The following is a 19,937-nucleotide window of genomic DNA, read 5'->3' as shown; positions in this document are numbered from 1 at the left end:
CCCCAGCTCCGAGATTACAAGCATACACCACCAAACCCACATTTTGACATGGGTTCTAGGAATTGAATGTGGGTCCTCATGCATGTACAACAAGCACGGCTTCATGGATGGAGATATCTTCCCAGCTGCCTAGACTCCATTTTAAGTCAGGCCCTCTGCTCTATGCTCTGGAGGAGGGATGAAACCACACAGGCCTCCACCCTGACAAGGAACCGTTCACACCAGCACAGTGCAAATTTCACAGGCAGAACATGGGGGAGACACAAGGCCGGATTGTAAAACATCGTCTCCCACACATGTCTCTTGTCCCTATTGTCCCCTTTCCTGTTGCATGTGCCGAAGGTAAGTGGGATACAACAGACAACTTGTGGCTGGAAGCACTTAGAATACCTAGACCGCCCCCCCAACCGTGTGACTAATGAGCCCTAGGCAAGCCTCACCATGGTAAAGGAACTCTGACCCCTTTACACCTCTCAGCACCAAAGCCTAGCTCCAACCTGAAGAGCTCACAAAATCCTCATCTCTGAGGACACTCACTCCTGGGAGGTTTGTGACCTCACTTGGTTACAGTTGCCAAGTTCTGATTAGAGTTTTCAGAGGCAAGGGTTGGAAGGAGACAGTGCTGTGAGCCCAGGTGGGGAGAAGTCTGGAGGGTGAGGTTTCCTCTTGTAGGACCCGGTTTACTCTGTGTGACTATCTCATACTTGGTGTAATTTTATTTTTATTTTTTTTTTCTTACAAAGACAGTGTGGAACTGGAGACATGACTTGGTGATTAAAAGGATTTGCTGCCCTTACAGAAGACCCTCAGTAACTCCAGTTCCAGGGGATCTGACACCCTCTTCTCATCTCTGTGGGCACTGGGCACAGGGGTGGTACATGCTCTACATATGGGCAAAACACTCATACACACAAATAAATCTAAAAAAAAAATTTAAGACGTGCATGCCCCCATGGTACACATGTACACAGCTAGGAGTAGAATTGCAGGATGGGCAGATATCCAACTTGACAGGATGATAGAAAATTGTTTTCCAAATATGTTATAATTACTCATTCATTGGTAATGTATAAAAGAGATCCTCCTCAATGTGTATTAACTTTTTTATTTTTATTTTATGTACACTGGTGTTTTGCCATGAGTGTCGGGTCCCCTGGAACAGGAGTTACAGACAGTTGTGACCTGCCATGTGGGTGCAGGGAATTGAACCCAGGTCCTCTGGAAAAGTAGTCAGTGCTCTTAACCACTGAGCCATCTCTCAAGACCCTGTGTATTAACTTTTAACAATTAAAACTATGTAATTGTCTTAGTTACTTTACTTGTTGCTGGGACAGGAAGGGTTAGTTCTGGCTCACAGTTTGGTGGAGTAGTCCGTCACAGCAGGAAAGCACAGCAGCAGGCACTTGAAGCTGGCACTTGATGCTCACACTGCATCTGCAGTCAGGAAGCAGAGAGCGATAAACACCATGCCAGACTCACTTTCTCCTTTCTGTTCAACCCAAGACTCAACCCATAGAATGGTACTCCCCATATGTAGGGTGTATGCTCCTAACTCAGCTAACCTAATCTAGAAACTCCCTTCCGGATGTGCCCAGAGGTTTGTTTCCATGGTAATTCTAAATCTCATCAAGTTGACGACAAAATTAACCCTCACAATAATGAACCCTGGTTTGGGTCTGACTTTGCATTTTCACAATCACTAGTGAAGTCTAATATCACTGCAAACACTGGCTAAGGGTGTCTCTCCAGCTTGTTCCCCATTGAGTTGATGGGATTGTGAGTGTTCTTTATATTCCAGGTAGTGCCACTTTTCACAAGTGCCACAGACAATATCTTCAAGTTTATAGCTTTTTTTTTTTTTTTTTTGGTTTTTTATTTTTGGTTTTTTCGAGACAGGGGTTTCTCTGTATCTTTGGAGCCTGTCCTGGAACTCGCTTTGTAAACCAGGCTGGCCTCGAACTCACAGAGATCACCCTGGCTCTGCCTCCCAAGTGCTGGGATTAAAGGTGTGTGACACCACCGCCCGGCTATAGCTTTTTTTGTTCTACTGTTCTTTAACTAAATCTCAATTGTTCCATTTTACCAATAAAGACTCGAGAGCCAGATGCTGGGGTGAAAACGTGCTACCTCAGAGAGGCAGAGAAAGCAGCCAGCTGACCTTCCTCTTTCACATCCATGTCCCAGAAAGAGCTTTCTCCTATGCCAGCTCAAACAAAATTCCTCAAATTAAATGCCCCTCCCTTTAACTTCCTGTGCGTCTCGCTGTCCATCTTCCTGACTCCCTCTTATGGTTGACTTTATTTACAATATTCCAGCAGAAGGCTTGAGGTGTGTGCTAGGGCTGAGCCACACCACTAGAAACAGATTTTCCCAGTAAATAACACATTCTCGGGGTTCACAGTGTGATCAAATATCTTGAACCACTCAATGTCTTATTTTGATAAATAAAAGTACTTAGCTTTAATTTTATTAATATCAATATTTTCTTCTGATCGTCTTCTGAGCCTTGTTTAAAAATCCTAGATCTCTTTGTCCCCCTTCCTAATAGGATCACACAGAATAAATCTCTTCCCTGTTTCCTTGTTACTTGTTTAACAGGCTTATTAAAGGTGAGAGGCTGAAGCTGACTCATTGGGGCTGACCCTTAATAACTCCAGGGACACAGAAAACATCTTCTGTGTGGTCTTTGTATTGCATTTGGAGATCATGGGGATCTTAAGAGTGATGTTTTCATCAAATATTGGACATTGTATATTTTTTTCCTGCCTCACCCTCCTTCCTTTCTAGGTGACCTATGACAAGGATGCTCAGTTATTTATTGTCCTTTGGGTCCCCAAGACTCTGCCATTTTCCCTTCAGTATTTTTTCTCTATTCTTTGGGTTAGAACCATTTCTACTACCTGTCTCCAAGATCACTGACTCTACTATGAGCAACACAGAAAAAAAAGGTTGCTGCCTGGACATTAAAAACAGATCGCCACACCTCAGTGGCCCAAAGCTCTGGAGAGAGATAAGGACTTGGACACATCACTCTCCTGGAAGACAGGATGCCCCACTTCTCCCATCACTTCAAGCCTTTTAACCATAAAAAGGTTGTCTACATCCTATTCCCTGATGTAAACTACTAATTGCCTCCTATCTCTTTCACTGCCTTCACACACACACACACACACACACACACACACACACACACACACACACACACACACCCCTGATTCTTCCTACCTTACAGGACCCAAGAAGGAGTCATTGGTCTGGCTCCAGGCCTCTGGTTTCTGCCACACCACTGCTAATGGGTCCTCACTGGTGTTCCTCTTGGATATCCTGTTGTTGTCCTGTGTCATGGAGATCCTGTAAAGATTTCAATTTCGTTATTTTAACATAATAAATTAAGTTTCCTAGGTTTGGGATGGCTCATTAGTAAAATGCTTGCCTAGCATGTTCAAAGTCCTGGATTCAGTCCCTATCGGCGAAAAAAATTAGTTTCCCTGTGTTCAGATCAAGGGAAAAAGGAATAACATGAACATGCGGCAGGAACGGGGTCCTTTTATCTCAGTGCTCCAGTACTTAGAGCAGTCAGGCTACAATCAGTGCTCAGAAGAGGTGTTCAGGATGCATGGATGCATGGATGGATGGATGGACTGTAGCTAGAGTTTTCCTGCCTGGCCCACAGTCAGGACAAATCTCTCTCACCTGCCAGTCCCACAGCCGCTCAGACCCGACCAAGTAAACACAGAGACTTATATTGGTTACAAACTGTATGGCCGTGGCAGGCTTCTTGCTAACTGTTCTTACAGCTTAAATTAATCCATTTCCATTAATCTATACCTTGCCACATGGCTCGTGGCTTACCGGCATCTTCATATGCTGTTTGTCATCGTGGCGGCTGGCAGTGTCTCTCTGACTCAGCCTTCCACTTCCCAGCTTTATTCTCCTCCTTGTCCCGCCTACACTTCCTGCCTAGCCAATGGCCAATCAGTGTTTTATTTATTGACTAATCAGCAACACATTTGCCATACAGAACATCCCACAGCACTTCCCCCATTTTTTTTTTCAAAAAGAAAGGTTTTAACCTTAACAAAGTAAAATTACATATAATTTGGGAATTTGGGCGTAGCTTCTCTTACTACTTCCTGCTGGAGGGGGGCGCTGTATCTTATGGGGAAACAAAGAAAATTTTAGGATTATGGAATAGTCCATGAGACTGTATCATCTGAGCCAGTTGCCTTGAAACCATTCTGGATGTTGGATCATCTGGGCCATGGTGTCATCGGAGACCTTTCAGGGGGTCTTGGCTGGTCAAACCTGATGTATCTTAATCTGGAACAAATCCATAGCCTCTGGCTTTCTGTGGGAACAAAAGCAGAGTCTCCTTTCCAAAGCAACATATCCTTATATTCAAATTTTGAAGTCAAGGTACCTTTAAAATATACATTTTGGCATAACTCAACAGCTTTTACAATCAAATGTTTTTCTGCAGTTAAAAGTCCCAAAGACAACACAATGCAGATTCTCTGTGTAATATCCATTTTATGTGGCTTATTTTTTATACTACCTTTACTGTCTCTTTAAAGACTTTATTTTTTAAAACTATGCATTTGTTTCTATAACTCTATATATCATCTTTTTTGTCTCTTTCAAGCCTACGTATCTTTTACACACATTGTAAACTATTACATCTGAATCTGTCTTATTGTGAATCTATTGCTTTAAGCTGTAGCAGCTGTGGCTGCTGGCTCCGCCCACCTCAGCTTCCCAACATGGTGGTGGTTTACTGCCAGCTCTGGGAGCTATCGTGGGTCTATGCTTTTAGCCAAACAGCGTGTAGCCTAGAAACCTTTTTTGTTTTGTGCTAGCAAAGTCTAAATCTACCATGCAGCTTAATGTGTCACTTGCAGAGGCCTCATTCCCGCCATACGGAAGGTCGAGTGCGCACGCTAGGAACCCACAAGTAGCTCAAACTGGCAGCTGCTGCTCATTTGAGAGAGACAATTAGGAAGCTGTTTTTAGCTCCATTTTAGAATCTTTTTTCTCAGTTTTTAGGTGGAAACTCTTGCCACCACGTTGGACGCCAATTGTAGCTAGAGTTTTCCTGCCTGGCCCACAGTCAGGACAAATCTCTCTCACCTGCCAGTCCCACAGCCGCTCAGACCCGACCAAGTAAACACAGAGACTTATATTGGTTACAAACTGTATGGCCGTGGCAGGCTTCTTGCTAACTGTTCTTACAGCTTAAATTAATCCATTTCATCCCACAGCACATGGACAGTGTCCTGGTTCATTTCTGTTGTGGTGACTTTTTGTTGTGGTAATATCCAGACATAAAGCAGCTGAGGGGAAAAAATGGTTTATTTGGCTTATAGTATCAAATTATAGCCTGTCATTGCTGGGGAAGTCAAGGCAGGAACTCAATAGCTGGTCACAGTCAAGAGCAAAGAGAAAATAAAGACACCCTTGCTCGCTTTCTTCTTCTTCATAGAGGTTGCACATAAAAAACACTGCTCTGCTGGGTGTGGGGGCACATGACTTCAATTCCAGCACTTGGGAGGCAGAGACAGGAGGATCTCTGTGAGTTCAAGGCCAGCCTGATCTACATATCAAGTTCCAGCATAGCCAGAACTACATAAGGAGACCCTGTCTCTAGAAACAGCAAAAAATCATATATTCTTAAAAACCACTTCTCTAGGCTCATCTGTCCGTCCCCTGGATTTTTGCCCACCTCGTCCATCAGACTGGGAGTGCTCTGGAGCCAACCCCTCCTGTCTCTCACTTCTCCTTCCATGGAATGAAGGTTTGGAAAAGATGCAGAGCAGGATAACTGCCCTGCCCCTTACTCTTTCATTACTGGAGACTAAGCCTAGAGCTTTGCAAATGGTCAACCTAGAAGCTACACCCCACAGTGCTCCAGGACACCCACCTTGTTAATGAAGGCTGCCAACAGACATGAGGGTGATGGCAGGGAAGAGCTGGGCCCCCCAACACTGCCACTTGTATCCAAAGCTATGTCCTTAGGAACCCAGGCCAAAGGTCCCACTGATGCTCTGCCTGCATCCCCCCAGAGAGGCCACATGTGGCAAGAGGTGCTGAGCTGGGGTTTAGGGGAAATGCCACTGAAGACGTACCCAGACTCCACTGCCAGAGTTCAGACAAAACCACCTACCTGTGGTGGTGGTGACTCTAGGCCAGAAAGGATGGAGCCAGAGGAGGAAGAACACCATCTGATGTCTCCCTCATTGCCACCTGTTTATAAACCCAGATACAAGGGTCCTCTGCCTCCTGAGGTGCAGTAACCATTTTGTCACTTTTGGACTTGGGGATTGTCGGCCATTTCTCCTTTCCCCTGGAGTTAGCTTTGGCGAATCCTGTGCTCTAGGAATTCTGAAATCTTAGCAGGCTTCTTCCTTGGTTGAGGTCTGAGTGTCCAGATGTCAAGCTCCACCGGTGCTTATGCATGCTGCACTCTGTGATCAGGGCACAAAGGGAGACCACATCGGGCTGCTTCCTTTGGATTCGGAGCCAGACTCAGAACCTCAGCTTTGCAGTTGGGCCACAGGATGAGCTGTGGTCAAGAACAAAAGACAGGCCATCCTCACCCCATGTACCTTGGCAGCTTTGAGACAAAGAGCCTCTCAGGAGCCCCCCAGGCAGAGCTTCAAGGGTCTAGTTCTCAGGGTAACCTGGGACACTTGGACTCTGCATGGCCCGAGGGAATATGACAGGTCCAACACATAGCCAAAAGTGTTCCTCCTTCCTGAGGACCCATGGGTTTGGTGAGCCTGTGTGAGCATCCAGAGTTCCAAATACCTGTGTCTTTATGTACCCCCAAACTTCTAACTTGCCTCCATCCTTCCTATGTGCTGTCAAGATTTCTCAACCCCACTCCATGCCTCTACCTCAATGTGAACAAAAGCCCAGGGCTATTCTCGGATTGGTTCTGTTACCCTGGGCTCTCTTCATGAGAGCTTGTCTCACAAACTCAGAGTCCAGCCTACCAGATCCTGAGCTGAAAGGTGAAACCGAGGCCTCCCCAGACCTGAAAGAGCAGGTGAGACTGAGGAGGTTAGCAGCTCTTGGTGATGACCAGGTAGGCACCTAGAATGACCAGCAGGTAAAGGAGAAAGAAGAGCAGCTACAATGTACTGTCAGAAGAGCTGTCAATCAGGTATTGTGCTGACCCTGTACAGACACCTGTTGTGGAATATTATTTTAACTAGGCAAAGATGTTACATTTGTTTATGCTGTGGAATATTACTTCAACTATGTAAAGGTGTGTTACATTTGTTTCTGCTGCATTTGCTTAACAATGTAAGGATGTGTGTTTAATCATGTAAAGATGTATTGCATTTGTTTCACCTTGCCTGCCTAAGGCACCTGATTGGTTTAATAAAGAGCTGAATTCCATTAGCTGGGCAGAGGAAAGATAGGCAGGGCTGGCAGGCAGAGAGAATAACTAGGAGAAATCTAGGCTTGAGAGAACAAGAGAAGAGAGGAGAGACCCGGAGCCAAAAGCCAAACATCCAGACACAAGAAGTAGTAAACATAAGATACACAGAAGGAAAGAAAAGTTAAAAGCCCCGAGGCAAAAGGTAGATAAAGAGAAGCAGGTTCGTTTAAGTTAAAAGAGCTAGCCAGAAATGAGCCTAAGCTAGGCCAAGCATTCAAAACTAATAATAGGTCTCTGTGTCATGATTTGGGAGCTGGTTGACAGCACAAAAGAAAAAGCCTGGCACAGACACCCCTCACTTTGTCCTCATGGTGTCCTGGACAAGTCTGGTTATGCCAGTGCCAGCAACAAAGGAAGCTGAGGCTCAGATGCTATGTACAAGTTCTCTCAGGTGGTAATGGTGGACAAGTATGCTGTGGAGAAGGAAGAAATATATTTCTGAGGTAGGAGCATTGATGTGTGTGGTAGTTTGAAAAATGGCCGCCATAGGCCTGCAGGGAGTGGCATTATTAGGAGGTGTGGCTTTGTTGGAGTAAGTGTGTCCCTGGGGTGGGCTTTGAGGTCTTAAGAAGTTCAAGCCAGGCCTAGTGGTTCACAGTCACTTCCTGCTGCCTACAGATCCAGATGTAGAACTCTTAGCTACCTCTCCATCACCATGTCTGCCTGCATGCCGCCATGTTTCCTGCCATGATGACAACGAACTAAACCTCTGAACTGTAAGCCAGCCCCAATTAAATGTTTTCCTTTGTAAGAGTTGCTGTGGTCATGGTGTCTCTTCACAGCAATAAAACCCTAAGACAATGTTCAAGAAATTTTAAAATGAAGTTATCAGAAGTTATCAGCACACACACACACACACACACACACACACACACACACACACACACACTCCCTGCTCTTCTCTGTAATCTTGGTACCTTCCAACTCCTCACATTCTCCAGATCCAACCAAAGAGCCATCTCCTCCAAGGACCTGCCCTAATCTGGCCCAAAACCCCAATGTGAGAAGTTCATCCAGTGAAAAATTCATATGACTTGGGGTTCCAAGGTCAGACTCCCTGCTACTTCCTATACAGAACCTGTGTATGCCTGCCCTGTCCCAGCTGCAGCCTCCTCATTCACACTCTGAGCCTGGTTCCTGATGGGTATGATGACCAAGACAAGACAGCAACTCCACCCAAATGCCACAGATGAAAGGCCCAGGACATACTTTCCAGGGCTGAGACTGGGGAAGCCCTTCTTCACCTCCCCAGTACCAGTCCCCATTATCCCTCTGATGAGATGCCAGTCTTGGATTGCATCCGGTATTTCTCATGATTCAGCCTACTTCCCTCCCAAGTTCTAAAAATAATAGAGGGACCTTAGGAGCATGCTTCCCTAAGGCTGGGTCAAGAATTAGTATGAACGCTTGGGGGGACCACTGTAGCCTACGTGTCAAGCTAACCCTTTCAGGTTGTGTACTTAGCAGTCTCAACTCAGCCTGCGGCTCTCCCAGTCTCTGAATTTCATATACACGTAATTTTCTGTGCAGAGAGACTGGATATTAACACCGTGACTGAATGCACTAGCACAGACAGTCTGCTCAAAACCCAGAAAAGCTGCAAGCCAGAACTGTGTAAGGCTTACCACACATCTGATTTAAACACTCATACATCAGAGGAGGCCCGACTCCTTTGCTGAGAGAGGACTCCTCAACACTACTGTTCCCAAAAGAAAATTAGAATGTGAGCTCACTGGAGGATCAAGTTATCAGCATGCATAAGGTCCTGGTTTTTACCTCCAACATAAATGAAATAAAGGAATAAAAATATACAATCTTGAGTCAGATATGGTAGCCCAGACTTTCAGGAGGAGAATAGAGCATCCAAAGCTACCCTGAGCTACAGAGTAAGACCTTGTCAAGAAGAAAAAGAATCTTACAGCCAACACATTAGAGTTGGGGGTCCATCTCATGCACAGAACCATGGTTGGGCTAAACTGATATGAAACAAACTCAGGCTGGACCAAAACAACCCAACCCAAGAGAGTACGTAAAAAACCACACAGCAGTGTTGGGAATAGGACACTCCTTGGAAATGAGATGTCAGGGTTGACCATGATGATCTCGGAGTTCCCAGATTTAATTACTGCATGTACAATAATAGCCCAGCTTTAAAACAAAGGAAGTGTGGGGTGACACGCATGCCTTTCTTTAATGCTGGCTGCTGAGCACACACTCCAGTTTCCGCTGCTAATAATGGGACACATAATTAACCTCCTTTGTGATGGTTCTGGCCGCCTAGAGTCAGTGCCCTTGACCAACAATGAGATGAGGAGAGTCTAGAGCAGCTCAAATTGTGCCTCCAAGAACTCAGCCTCACTCAACCCCAGCCACACAGGCACATGCCCTACAGAGATAGCATGGAGCATCCCTGGACTCACAGATTCCGGGTCCACTCCTTGAAGCTTCCACATAAGTCTCGATACCACTATGAGCTCATCTTCCTAAGCAGGTGAATGGGCACACCTCTGAAGAAAGCCTTAGGAGTTAGGAGAAATCAAGTGTTAAACAACCCTCCACAGTGGGTGTGGTGGCTAACACCTGCCATGCCAGCATTTGGGAGGTGGGGGTGGGAGCTTTAAGAGCTCAAGGCTAGTGGTAGTTACACAGTGATTTGGGGCCAGCCAGGACTACATGAAACCCTGTCTCCAAAAACAATGAAAATCCCTCCATGGTGAGCCAGGCAGGTTGTTGGCATCCCAGCAGTATTACTGGCTTCCCTCTCCAAGCTGCGTAGAGAAGGGTGAGAGGAGGCAGGAGCTGAGCTGTGAGAGGGAGAAGAGAAAGTTTCTGCCCAAAGGGATACAGGAGAAATAACAAATTAATAATAGTGGAACAAATAGATAAACAACAAACATTTCTGGAGCTCTTAGTAAGTGCTAGGTCTCGCCCTGGAGGCTTTCGGGTCCATTATCCCATTAGCTCCTCCCAGTAGCTCTCAGGTGGATATTATAATTATTATCCCTTTATCCCTACTCCCCACAGGACATCTAAGGCTCAGGAAGATTATTCACCTGCCCAAAGTCGTGACATGAACTTACCCATAACTTCAAAGGCTTTGCCCCTCATCACACGTGCATGCACATACCCCCTTACCGCCCCCCCCCCCCCCACACACACACCATGAACTCAAAAGTCACTGTATACCCAAGGCCAGGACTTCCTAGCCTTCAGGGTGGGAGACCAGGTGGGGTGTGAGCCAACCTGGGATGGACCCAGTGACCCAACAAGTCCCAGCAGCAGGGCGGGAGGGTCCCGCCCGATGCCCAGAGTGCCAGGCCCCCGAGCTGACCAGGCGCTTCGTGGCACCATAAAGTCCAGGCGGGCGGGAGAAGAACGCCGTTTTATGGGGGCAGCAAGGCAGTCCTGGCTGCTTTGATTCCAACCAGCAAGCTCATAAACGCCGGGGCGGCGGGCGCGCTCCTTCCTGCGCGATATAAGGCTCCTGGCGGGCCTTGGGGTCCAGATCGGCCCTGAATCGCCTACACACCATGTCCTGCTTCTCTTCCCGCCTCGGCGCCTCCTGCGGGGTCCGCGCTTTCAGCTGCGCCTCAGCCTGCGGGCCCCGGCCTGGCAAATGCTGCATCTCCGCAGCTCCCTACCGCGGCATCTCCTGCTACCGAGGACTCTCTGGGGGCTTCGGCAGCCGCAGTGTCTGCGGGACCTTCCGCTCCGGCTCCTGTGGACGCAGCTTCGGATACCGCTCTGGAGGGGTCTGCGGGCCCACACCCCCCTGCATCACCACAGTCTCTGTCAATGAGAGCCTGCTCACACCCCTCAACCTGGAGATCGACCCCAATGCTCAGTGTGTGAAGCATGAGGAGAAGGAACAGATCAAGTGTCTCAACAGCAAGTTTGCCGCCTTCATCGACAAGGTGGGTGTCCTGGAGCAGCCCCTTCCTGGAGCCTAAGGAACAAGTAGATCAATTTAGAAGCGCAGGGAGAACGGGAGCTTCTAGGTAACTTTCACTGACGAGAAAAGTCACGCCTCTTCCAGACTGTTCCAACGCTTGAAGTGGAGAAAGCTTGCTGGGTGCTAACCTCTCCCGCTTCTAACTTGGCCTTTTCTCCCACTTTTAATGGAGATAGCCCTGTGGGGTAGTCTCAGCTAGGATGTCATGCTTTGTGCGATCATTTGACACATGCCTAGCGAGGCTCCTTTTCCAACACTGTGAGATCTCTCTTTTAGTGTGCCCCAAATGCAAATACCCGCACACACTCGTGTAGAAAAATCAGCGCAGCGTCTCCGGAGTGCAGAGCGTTGCAGCCTCAGTACAGAGGGCAGTTAAAGAGGGATGCCTCCGGCATAGCCCTCTGTACCCAGGAGAGGAAGATGGCTGTCACAGCGTTGTCCAGCCACAGTCAGATTAGACCCAGGCACAGACTGTCTGCTCCACAGGTCCCTGAGTTAGAGGGCCCAAAGCCCACAGTCACTGTTTCCTCCAGCCAGGCTACACCCTGGGAAAGTGGCCACAGAGTCAAGCAGAAGAATCCTGGAGCCCAGAATCTGTGGCCTCTGACCAACACCTACTTCCTCCTCTGGCTCGCTGGGTGACATGGTTCAGTGGCCTCCTCTCTCCAACTCAGAGCCTCCCATCCTGGCAGTGTATGAGCTGGCCATGGCCATAAAAGGAAGGTAGAGCTGAGACAACCGTGAGATCCTATCAGCGAAGACCACCAAAACAATTCCACGCAGTACTGAGAACCCTAGTCCCCATTTCTGGAAGCTCCAGCCCAAGGCTGCTCAGCTATATATACTCTTGGAAGTAGGTACACAGGGCTCCAGACCTGGTGGTAAGAGGTGGACCAGGCCTGCAGGTGACAGTCCACTCCTCTCCTGCTCAGTCTCAGGGACTGGCAACCTAGAGACCCAGGGCTAGTCTAGCTCACTGCCATTCCTCTCAACCAGCACGGTAGGTCTTGGCCACATCGGCACTGCTGTCTATATGACTGACAGTAAGCGGTGACATCTTTTTCCAAAACCTTCTCCAGTCTACATCATCCACATGCTCTCCAAGGACCTGTGAGTTCAGGCTCACTTGGAACTGCAGGCCTCCTTTGTGGCAAGAGCCCCAGAACATCACCCCTGCCTCTCTGACATCCCTCCACCCAGAACACCCCCCCCCCAACCTTGTCTATTCTCAGTTGCTCACCAAGCTCCCTGGCCACCAAAGACATCACGTAAGCCACAACCCGACTGAGGAAGCTCTTAGTGAAAGGTTCCCTCTTCTCTCTCCCCTTTCTCTCTCCCTTCACTGCTCTGTGTTCTTTCCTCCGGGACACCTTCCTGATTGCCTCTACCTCACCTACAGTCACTCAGTTACCCAGGACAGCTACGTGCTCCACCATCTGGACCCACCTGGACAGGCACTCATTTGCCCAACCATTGCACACCTCCTCAATGAGTTTTGCCTGGCTCTTCCCATGCCCTCAGGAGGGCAAGGCAGGTCGGCTCCCTCCAATAAACTCCCCTCCCATGGCAGGTGCGCTTCCTGGAGCAGCAGAACAAGCTGCTGGAGACCAAGTGGCAGTTCTACCAGAATCGTAAGTGCTGTGAGAGCAACGTGGAGCCGCTGTTCGAGGGCTACATCGAGACCCTGAGGAGGGAGGCTGAGTGTGTGGAGGCGGACAGCGGGAGGCTGGCTGCTGAGCTCAACCACGTGCAGGAGGCCATGGAGGGCTACAAGAAGAGGTGAGTGCTGTGGGGATGACGGTTTGCAGAGACAAAATGAAATTAGGTCAAAGACCAATGGATTTAGATTGGACTTTAAAGGGATCCTCCTAAACAGAGAAGACAGTGGCACATGCCTCTGGAGCGGTGGGTCTCAACCTTCCTAACGCTGCACCCCTTTAATACAGTTCCTCATGTTGTGGTGACCCCCCAACCATAAAATTATTTTCATTGCTACTTCATAGCTGTAATTTTGCTATTGTTATGAATTATAATGTAGATATCTGATATGCCACCTCAGGGGGTCACAACCCACAGGTTGAGAACCACTGCTTTAAAGCACACTCTGTTCTAGACTGGGAATTTAAAGATTACAGAGGAGGCTAAGACTAACACAGCTCAGTATTAAAGCTGCTCTTTCACAAGACCAGGGTTCAAATCCCAGCACCCACATGGCAGCTCACAACCATCTATGACTCTAATCCCAGGGGGTCCAGCACTCTCTTCTGGCCTCCATGGGCACTCCATTTACATAGTGCACAGATATACATGCAGGCGAAACTCCCATACACATGAAAGAAAAATAAATAAAATCCCAAAAAGCTGTTTTAAATAAAGACTGCAAACTCTAAGATACTCATTTTTATTTATTTATTCTCTTAATTCACAAAGGCTCATGGAGCACCTGCTGGTGTTCTAGGTACTGGGGTAGGCCCTGGATGGACGCCGAGCAAAGGGTGGTTCCAGAGTCAGGCAGACTTCTTAAACTCAGAGAGCCACAGCCCAGGCACAGAGAGGAGGCCACATCAGTCAGGACAATCTAGGAGCCCAAGGGACTGTCGTGGTCTCCTCCAGAGATCCAGATCCTGGGATATATTCATCTGGGCTTTACTCTCTTTTTTCCCCCTTCTCAAATCTGAGCCTTGTATCCTCTGTCCCCAGGTATGAAGAGGAAGTGGCTCTCAGGGCCACTGCTGAGAATGAATTTGTGGCCCTGAAGAAGGTGAGTGATTCAGAATAGTCACCCTTCGGTCAGAGCTGACATGGAACACCGTTCACTGGACACTGGAGGCCACCGCCCCCAGACTCACCAGGACCAACCCCTGCATAGCCCTGGGCCTCAGAGCCCCACGCCAGCCTCGCTTGGGGACTGCTATTTCGTGCTCATTTGCCTAGGCATCTAGTCTCCCTTGGCCCTGGGCCTGTTAACAGAGTGGGCACCTGATACACAGTGGTAAAGGAGAGAGCACCAGTTGCCAAGGCACCCTTAGACAGCCACAGTGGAAACACACGGTGGTAAAGATGCCTGGTGTTGCTTGCTTCATAAACGTGAGCCTGCCTTGTGGACTCACCTCCTCACCACTGGGATGAGGGCACTTCTGTGAGCACCTGAGGCCCAGGTGCAGAGGGTCAGGCTGGGCTGCCCTGGGTCCTCAGCTCCAGCATAGGCCTGGTTCTTCTATAAGACCCAGGACACAGCTGCAGGGCTCAATTAGAAATGACCCATTCCACACTTCCACACTAGACCCCAGGTTCTGGGGATGATACCGCTGTGGATTTAGAGGACCCATTCCCGTGGCAACAAGGCTGTGCCTGGGACCCTCAGATCCCCCTCCCTTTCCATTCCCACTCCTCACCAATGGCATGAAAGGTATTGCTCACACCATGGCCCTGGGCCTCCCCAGAGCGACTCAGCCCAATAACTGGAGAGGGGGGAAAACGGCAATCTAGTGAGCACCCTGTGAGATTCTCGGTTTGCCTTCGCCCCTTAGGATGTGGACTGTGCCTACCTCCGTAAGTCGGACCTGGAGGCCAATGCAGAAGCACTGACCCAGGAGATTGACTTCCTACGGCGACTCTATGAGGAGGTGAGGGGACCCAGGGAAGCGGGGCAGGAGGAGCCTGGAACACTTTGGGATGGACTTGGCACCACGGTGGTCTCTAAGCTCCCCAGTGGAGGCAGGGTACAGAATATTGTAGAAATCGGAGGCATATTTCTTATTCCCAAGTGAAGATGGTAGCTTGCCATCTCATCTCACACCCCACACAAGCTAGACTCCCTGGTTACTGTAACCACAGTGATCACAAGTGGTAAACTGAGGTCTTGGGGCCAAAGCACCGAGCAGAGTTCACAGACGTCAACTCTGTCTCCTCCTCTTGGACCTTCAGTATGGTATGAAGAGCACTGAGGGATAGTTCCAGGGTGCAGCAGGCAGGGGTGGGGGGGGGGGGGACGGGGACACTGGGACATGACAGTGGCCACCAGACTGACATCATTCGGGAAGCAGGGGAGCAGACAGAGACTGGGAGAAAGTAGGCTGCCAAGAGCAGGGATATGAACTAAAAAGAGCTTCCCTCCCTCTCCTGCAGGAGATCCGAATCCTCCACGCCCACATCTCAGACACCTCCGTCATCGTCAAGATGGACAACAGCCGGGACCTGAACATGGACTGCATCGTGGCTGAGATCAAGGCTCAGTATGATGACATTGCCACCCGCAGCCGGGCAGAGGCTGAGTCCTGGTACCGCACCAAGGTGAGTGGTCACAACACCTGTCCTTAGACATGACAGTGGGAAGGACTCCAGGATCTATCAGAAAAGGTTTCATGCACCCCAAGAGTCGCAAGAAGATTGCAGACAGCTCTCAGGTGGAGGAGGCAGCCCCGGCTGAGCACTGTGCTGCTGTGCATCTTGCACACCTTGCACACTCAGCGGTGGTGTGCTCACTGGGTAGATGTTGCATCCTGTGCCTCATGGGCATCTCTGTTTCCCCCATCCCCAGTGTGAGGAGATGAAGGCCACAGTGATCCGTCACGGGGAGACCCTGCGTCGCACCAGAGAGGAGATGAATGAGCTGAACCGCATCATCCAGAGGCTGACAGCTGAGATTGAGAACGCCAAGTGCCAGGTAAAAAGCCCAACCCCCACTCCACGCCCAGCATGAGGAGGGAGTGGCATCAGCTAGCAGCAGGCAGATGTGAGTTAGGCTCCTTGCCAGTGAGTAGGACTATAAGGCAACACCAAGCTGGAAGCCTCCTGAAAACATGCTTTCATTCCTGCTGAATGGTGACGATACCCAGGGTGGAGACGCAAGGACTTTCATGGTCCCGAGGCCAGAATGAGGGAGAGAGTGCCACTCGTTGTAAGGTATAGGGAAATGGATTCTAAAACCAGTCCTGGCACCCACAAGTCGCGGGCTTTGGGTGAGCAGTTTAACTCCTCCAGCCCATCGTTCGAGATCAGCAGTCACACATTCAGGCAAACAGAGGCTGGTAATGATGAGCAACAGGCTAGTCCAAGGCACAAGAGTGTGGCCAATTGAAAAACACAAAACAGCAGAACTGACAAGACCCAACAGGGACAGGCAACAAGGGCATGCAGGGCTCTCGGGGTGACACCGCGTAACTTTTCCAAAAGAAGCGTGAGTCTGCAACACTGGGCTAATGGCCAGAACTGATGTCATAGAACCCACATCCCCAGAGAACAGGAACTTTCAGTAGTGAATGCTGGACCTTGCTTGGCCCTTGAACATAGAACAGAGAACTTTAATAACCTTCCCTGCATCCCAGAACACCAAGCTGGAGGCGGCAGTGACCCAGTCTGAGCAGCAGGGAGAGGCTGCCCTCACCGATGCCCGCTGCAAGCTAGCTGAGCTGGAGGCTGCCCTGCAGAAGGCCAAACAGGACATGGCCTGCCTGCTCAAAGAGTACCAGGAGGTGATGAACTCCAAGCTGGGGCTGGATATCGAGATCGCCACCTACAGGCGCCTGCTGGAGGGCGAGGAGCACAGGTGAGCTGAGAAGGACCATGTGGGGATTCATCTGAGGGCCAAACTGTCCAACAAACAAGCTCTCTAAGGCCTGTCAGTCCTTGCATGGAAGGGGCAGAGACCCTGGTGACACAGCTCTTACCACCCTACTCCAGGCCAGGCTTCAGTAATAATGGTTACCTATCATATATCCTGTGCTCTGTGTCAAGCACCCATTTATAATCCTCCATCCTATCCCAAAACAGAGATGGGTTGGCTCAATGTTTAGCACCTTTCCCATGGCTACAAAGTTACTAAACTGCAGAGCTGGGACCCAACACTCAGTCCTGGGCTTCTAAAGCCCATTCGCAGTTTCCCTTGAAGGTGGGCTCATGTACGATAAGGATGATGTACCCTGAATACATGAGGCTCTGCCTCATCCTTATTGTGAGCACTATTGGCATTCAGCAGGCTCAGACACCCTGATGGCAGGCAGTGTGTGGAAGTCACAATTCCACTCACTAATGCTCTAAACAAAGCGGGGGTGGGGGCTGGTCTCTGGGGATGGGGGACACTTTAAAGAAAGAAAATGAATATTCCATGAAGATTTGGGGAGCCCTTCCTGCCTCTCAGGAGATAGATCTAACCTAGAACAAAAGCTGACCTTGTCTGTCCCCAAGCAACTGTCTCAAGGAATCCAGCTCCTGCTTAAAACTAATGGTGCTTTTTCTCCCTTTTAGGCTGTGCGAGGGTGTGGGCTCTGTGAATGTCTGTAAGTATCTGCAAGAAATGGCCCCTAGAAAAATGGTTGGGGGATGGGCAAAGCTGCACCATGGGCCTACCCCACCCAACCTCCAATGTTTCCCAACTCTCATAGTCTTTCCTCTTCTTCAGGCTCCTCCCTAAGGACTACTGGGCAGGGGGTGGCAGGTGGGGGAGTGAGGAGTGCTGAGTTGGGAGAGTGAGAGGGGGTCAAAAAAGTTGAGCGCCCCTTACTGGTGGCCACTAGAAACTGCAGTCCAGGAAAATGAGTCCAGGAATCATCACACCTCTCAGATGTGCTGTGAGGTTGAAAGAACAAAACCTGTCATGTTGACCACTGATCCCTTGAGGAGGGGGCAGGCCCTGCATGTGAAGCCCTCAGGGACCTGTGGTAGGTGGGTGACACTTGAGCAAGCCCCTTATCCCTCCCTGTTCCTCTTCCCACAGGTGTCAGCAGCTCCCGTGGTGGAGTCACAAGTGGGGGCCTCACATATGGCACAACCCCAGGGCGCCAGATTGCCTCTGGCCCCTCTGCCACTGGGGGCAGCCTCACAGTGATGGCCCCTGACTCCTGCTCTCCTTGCCAGCCACACCCCACCAGCTTCAGCTGTGGGAGCAGCCGCTCAGTGCGCTTTGCTTAGAAACAGGACCTCCAACTGAGCCACCTCTCTGCCCCTGAATGGAGTGATGTGTGAATGGAAAATGTGCGCTTGCTTCCAGAATATTCCAGATGTTCCTGTAGGAGAAAAGAGCTCAGGGTCGCTCTCCTTCACCTTCTTCTTTAGGGAGTTGTTTCTCGGTTCTCCTCTGGCTTCACTTTAGAAGCTTATTCCCAAGCCTTCCCTTAATTCCAACCTGTCTTCAAACACCTATAATTGATTTGTGTCCTTCACCAAGTCCTCTGGGACACTACCAGTCACCAAGGGTGGCTAGATAATAAGCTTAGCCTTCATGGGTCAAGGGCACAATCCTAACCACCCAGTGATTCCCCCCAAAACCAAGAACCAGAGGGAACCCTCACCAAGCAGCTCCCACTTCTGGCCCCAGGTACACGGCCTCAGAGGCAGCAAGCACCTGCCTATCATTGGTTGTGTTTGCTCACCTCCCTGACTGACTGCCTTTCTTGGGGCAACCTGCTCCAGCCAGACTCTTTGGGTGGCCTCCCAGAAAACAAGTCTACTCTCTGGGGAGTTATGCTACCTACAGCCCCTGGCTGGGAGCTTTGAACAGGTCTTGTTATTCAAGATACCTTTACACGTTTCAAAGACTCCATACTTGCTCCAGGCCTTCCTTGCCTGTGCAGAAGGGAACTGCCCACTGGAGAGCTGATGGGATGGGGACTATGAGGCCACTTTCCGGTTCTGTCTGTGGGTGCCTTGCCTTCTGGGTTGACCCCATCTGTGTTTCAATAAATGCTGCTGCGATGCAAGGGTGCCTGATGTTTTGTGCCAGGGTCGCCGCTCCCTGTTTCTTTGCCTCCACCAGCCAACCAACCCTAGGCCAGCCCCACACTGGTAACCAGCATTTGGAAAACCAGTATCATATGTCACAGGGTAACCGTCTCCACTCACCCCTGTGACTCCTCCTCTTCCAGTCCATTCCCACAGCCGGATCCACTTGTCCTCCTCTGTCCCTGCCAGGCTGGAGCACAGTTCCCCCCATAGCATCCTCCCCCAAAATAAGTCATCCTGCTGTCTTAGTTAAGGTTACTGTTGCTGTGATGAAACACCATGACCAAGTCAACTTGGGGAGGAAAGGGTTTATTCAGCCTACACTTCCAAATCATTCTCCATCACTGAAGGACATCAGGAAAGGAACTCTAACAGGGCAGGAACCTGGAGGCGGAAGCTGATGCAGAGGCCATGGAGGAATGATGTTTATTGGCTTGCTCCTCCTGGCTTGCTCAGCCTAGTTTGTTTTACTGAACCCAGGACCATGGTGGGCTAGGTCCTCCCCCATCAATCACTAATTAAGAAAATACCCTACAGGCTTGCCTACAGCTCAGCCTCTTACGGAGGCATTTTCTGACATAGGGTCCCTCCTCTCTGATGATTCTAGCTCCTGCCAAGTTGACACAAAACTAGCCAGCACACTGGTCTTTTAGCCCCACCCTTCACATGCTTAGCAGCCAAAGTCCCTTCCCAAATTCACTGCCACACTCCTACCACTGGGCTCAGATCACTCCCAGCACAGGCATGTGCTTCTTCCCCCACCTGCTCCTCCTTCCTGAACAACTTCCCTCCCAGTGCAGGTTCCCCAGACCTCCAGTACAC

The 19,937-nt window shown here is 49.7% G+C and overlaps 1 protein-coding gene across 1 annotated transcript; it reads left to right on the top strand.

Moving 5' to 3' along the window:
• Window positions 1–10,889: 10,889 nt before the first annotated feature.
• LOC128116349 (keratin, type II cuticular 87) lies at window positions 10,890–19,093 on the top strand. The gene is made up of 9 exons (XM_052747524.1): window positions 10,890–11,358; window positions 12,967–13,175; window positions 14,097–14,157; window positions 14,927–15,022; window positions 15,525–15,689; window positions 15,937–16,062; window positions 16,724–16,944; window positions 17,643–17,674; window positions 18,112–19,093. The coding sequence occupies exons 1-9, from the start codon at window positions 10,975–10,977 to the stop codon at window positions 18,303–18,305; spliced, it is 1,488 nt and encodes a 495-aa protein (XP_052603484.1). The 5' UTR covers window positions 10,890–10,974; the 3' UTR covers window positions 18,306–19,093.
• Window positions 19,094–19,937: the final 844 nt, after the last annotated feature.

Source organism: Peromyscus californicus, unplaced genomic scaffold, assembly GCF_007827085.1.
Source record: "Peromyscus californicus insignis strain IS unplaced genomic scaffold, ASM782708v3 Scaffold_20__1_contigs__length_68692818, whole genome shotgun sequence".
Lineage (NCBI taxonomy): Eukaryota > Metazoa > Chordata > Mammalia > Rodentia > Cricetidae > Peromyscus > Peromyscus californicus.
The sequence above is the reverse complement of the archived record's forward strand: the minus strand, read 5'-3'. Positions and strand labels throughout refer to the sequence as shown.

Coding starts and splice junctions, on each gene's coding strand:
- LOC128116349 (XM_052747524.1), top strand. CDS start 10,975: ATGTCCTGCTTCTCTTCCCGCCTCGGCGCCTCCTGCGGGGTCCGCGCT. Junction 11,359..12,966: donor TTGCCGCCTTCATCGACAAG/GTGGGTGTCCTG, acceptor CTCCCATGGCAG/GTGCGCTTCCTGGAGCAGCA. Junction 14,158..14,926: donor AATTTGTGGCCCTGAAGAAG/GTGAGTGATTCA, acceptor TTCGCCCCTTAG/GATGTGGACTGTGCCTACCT.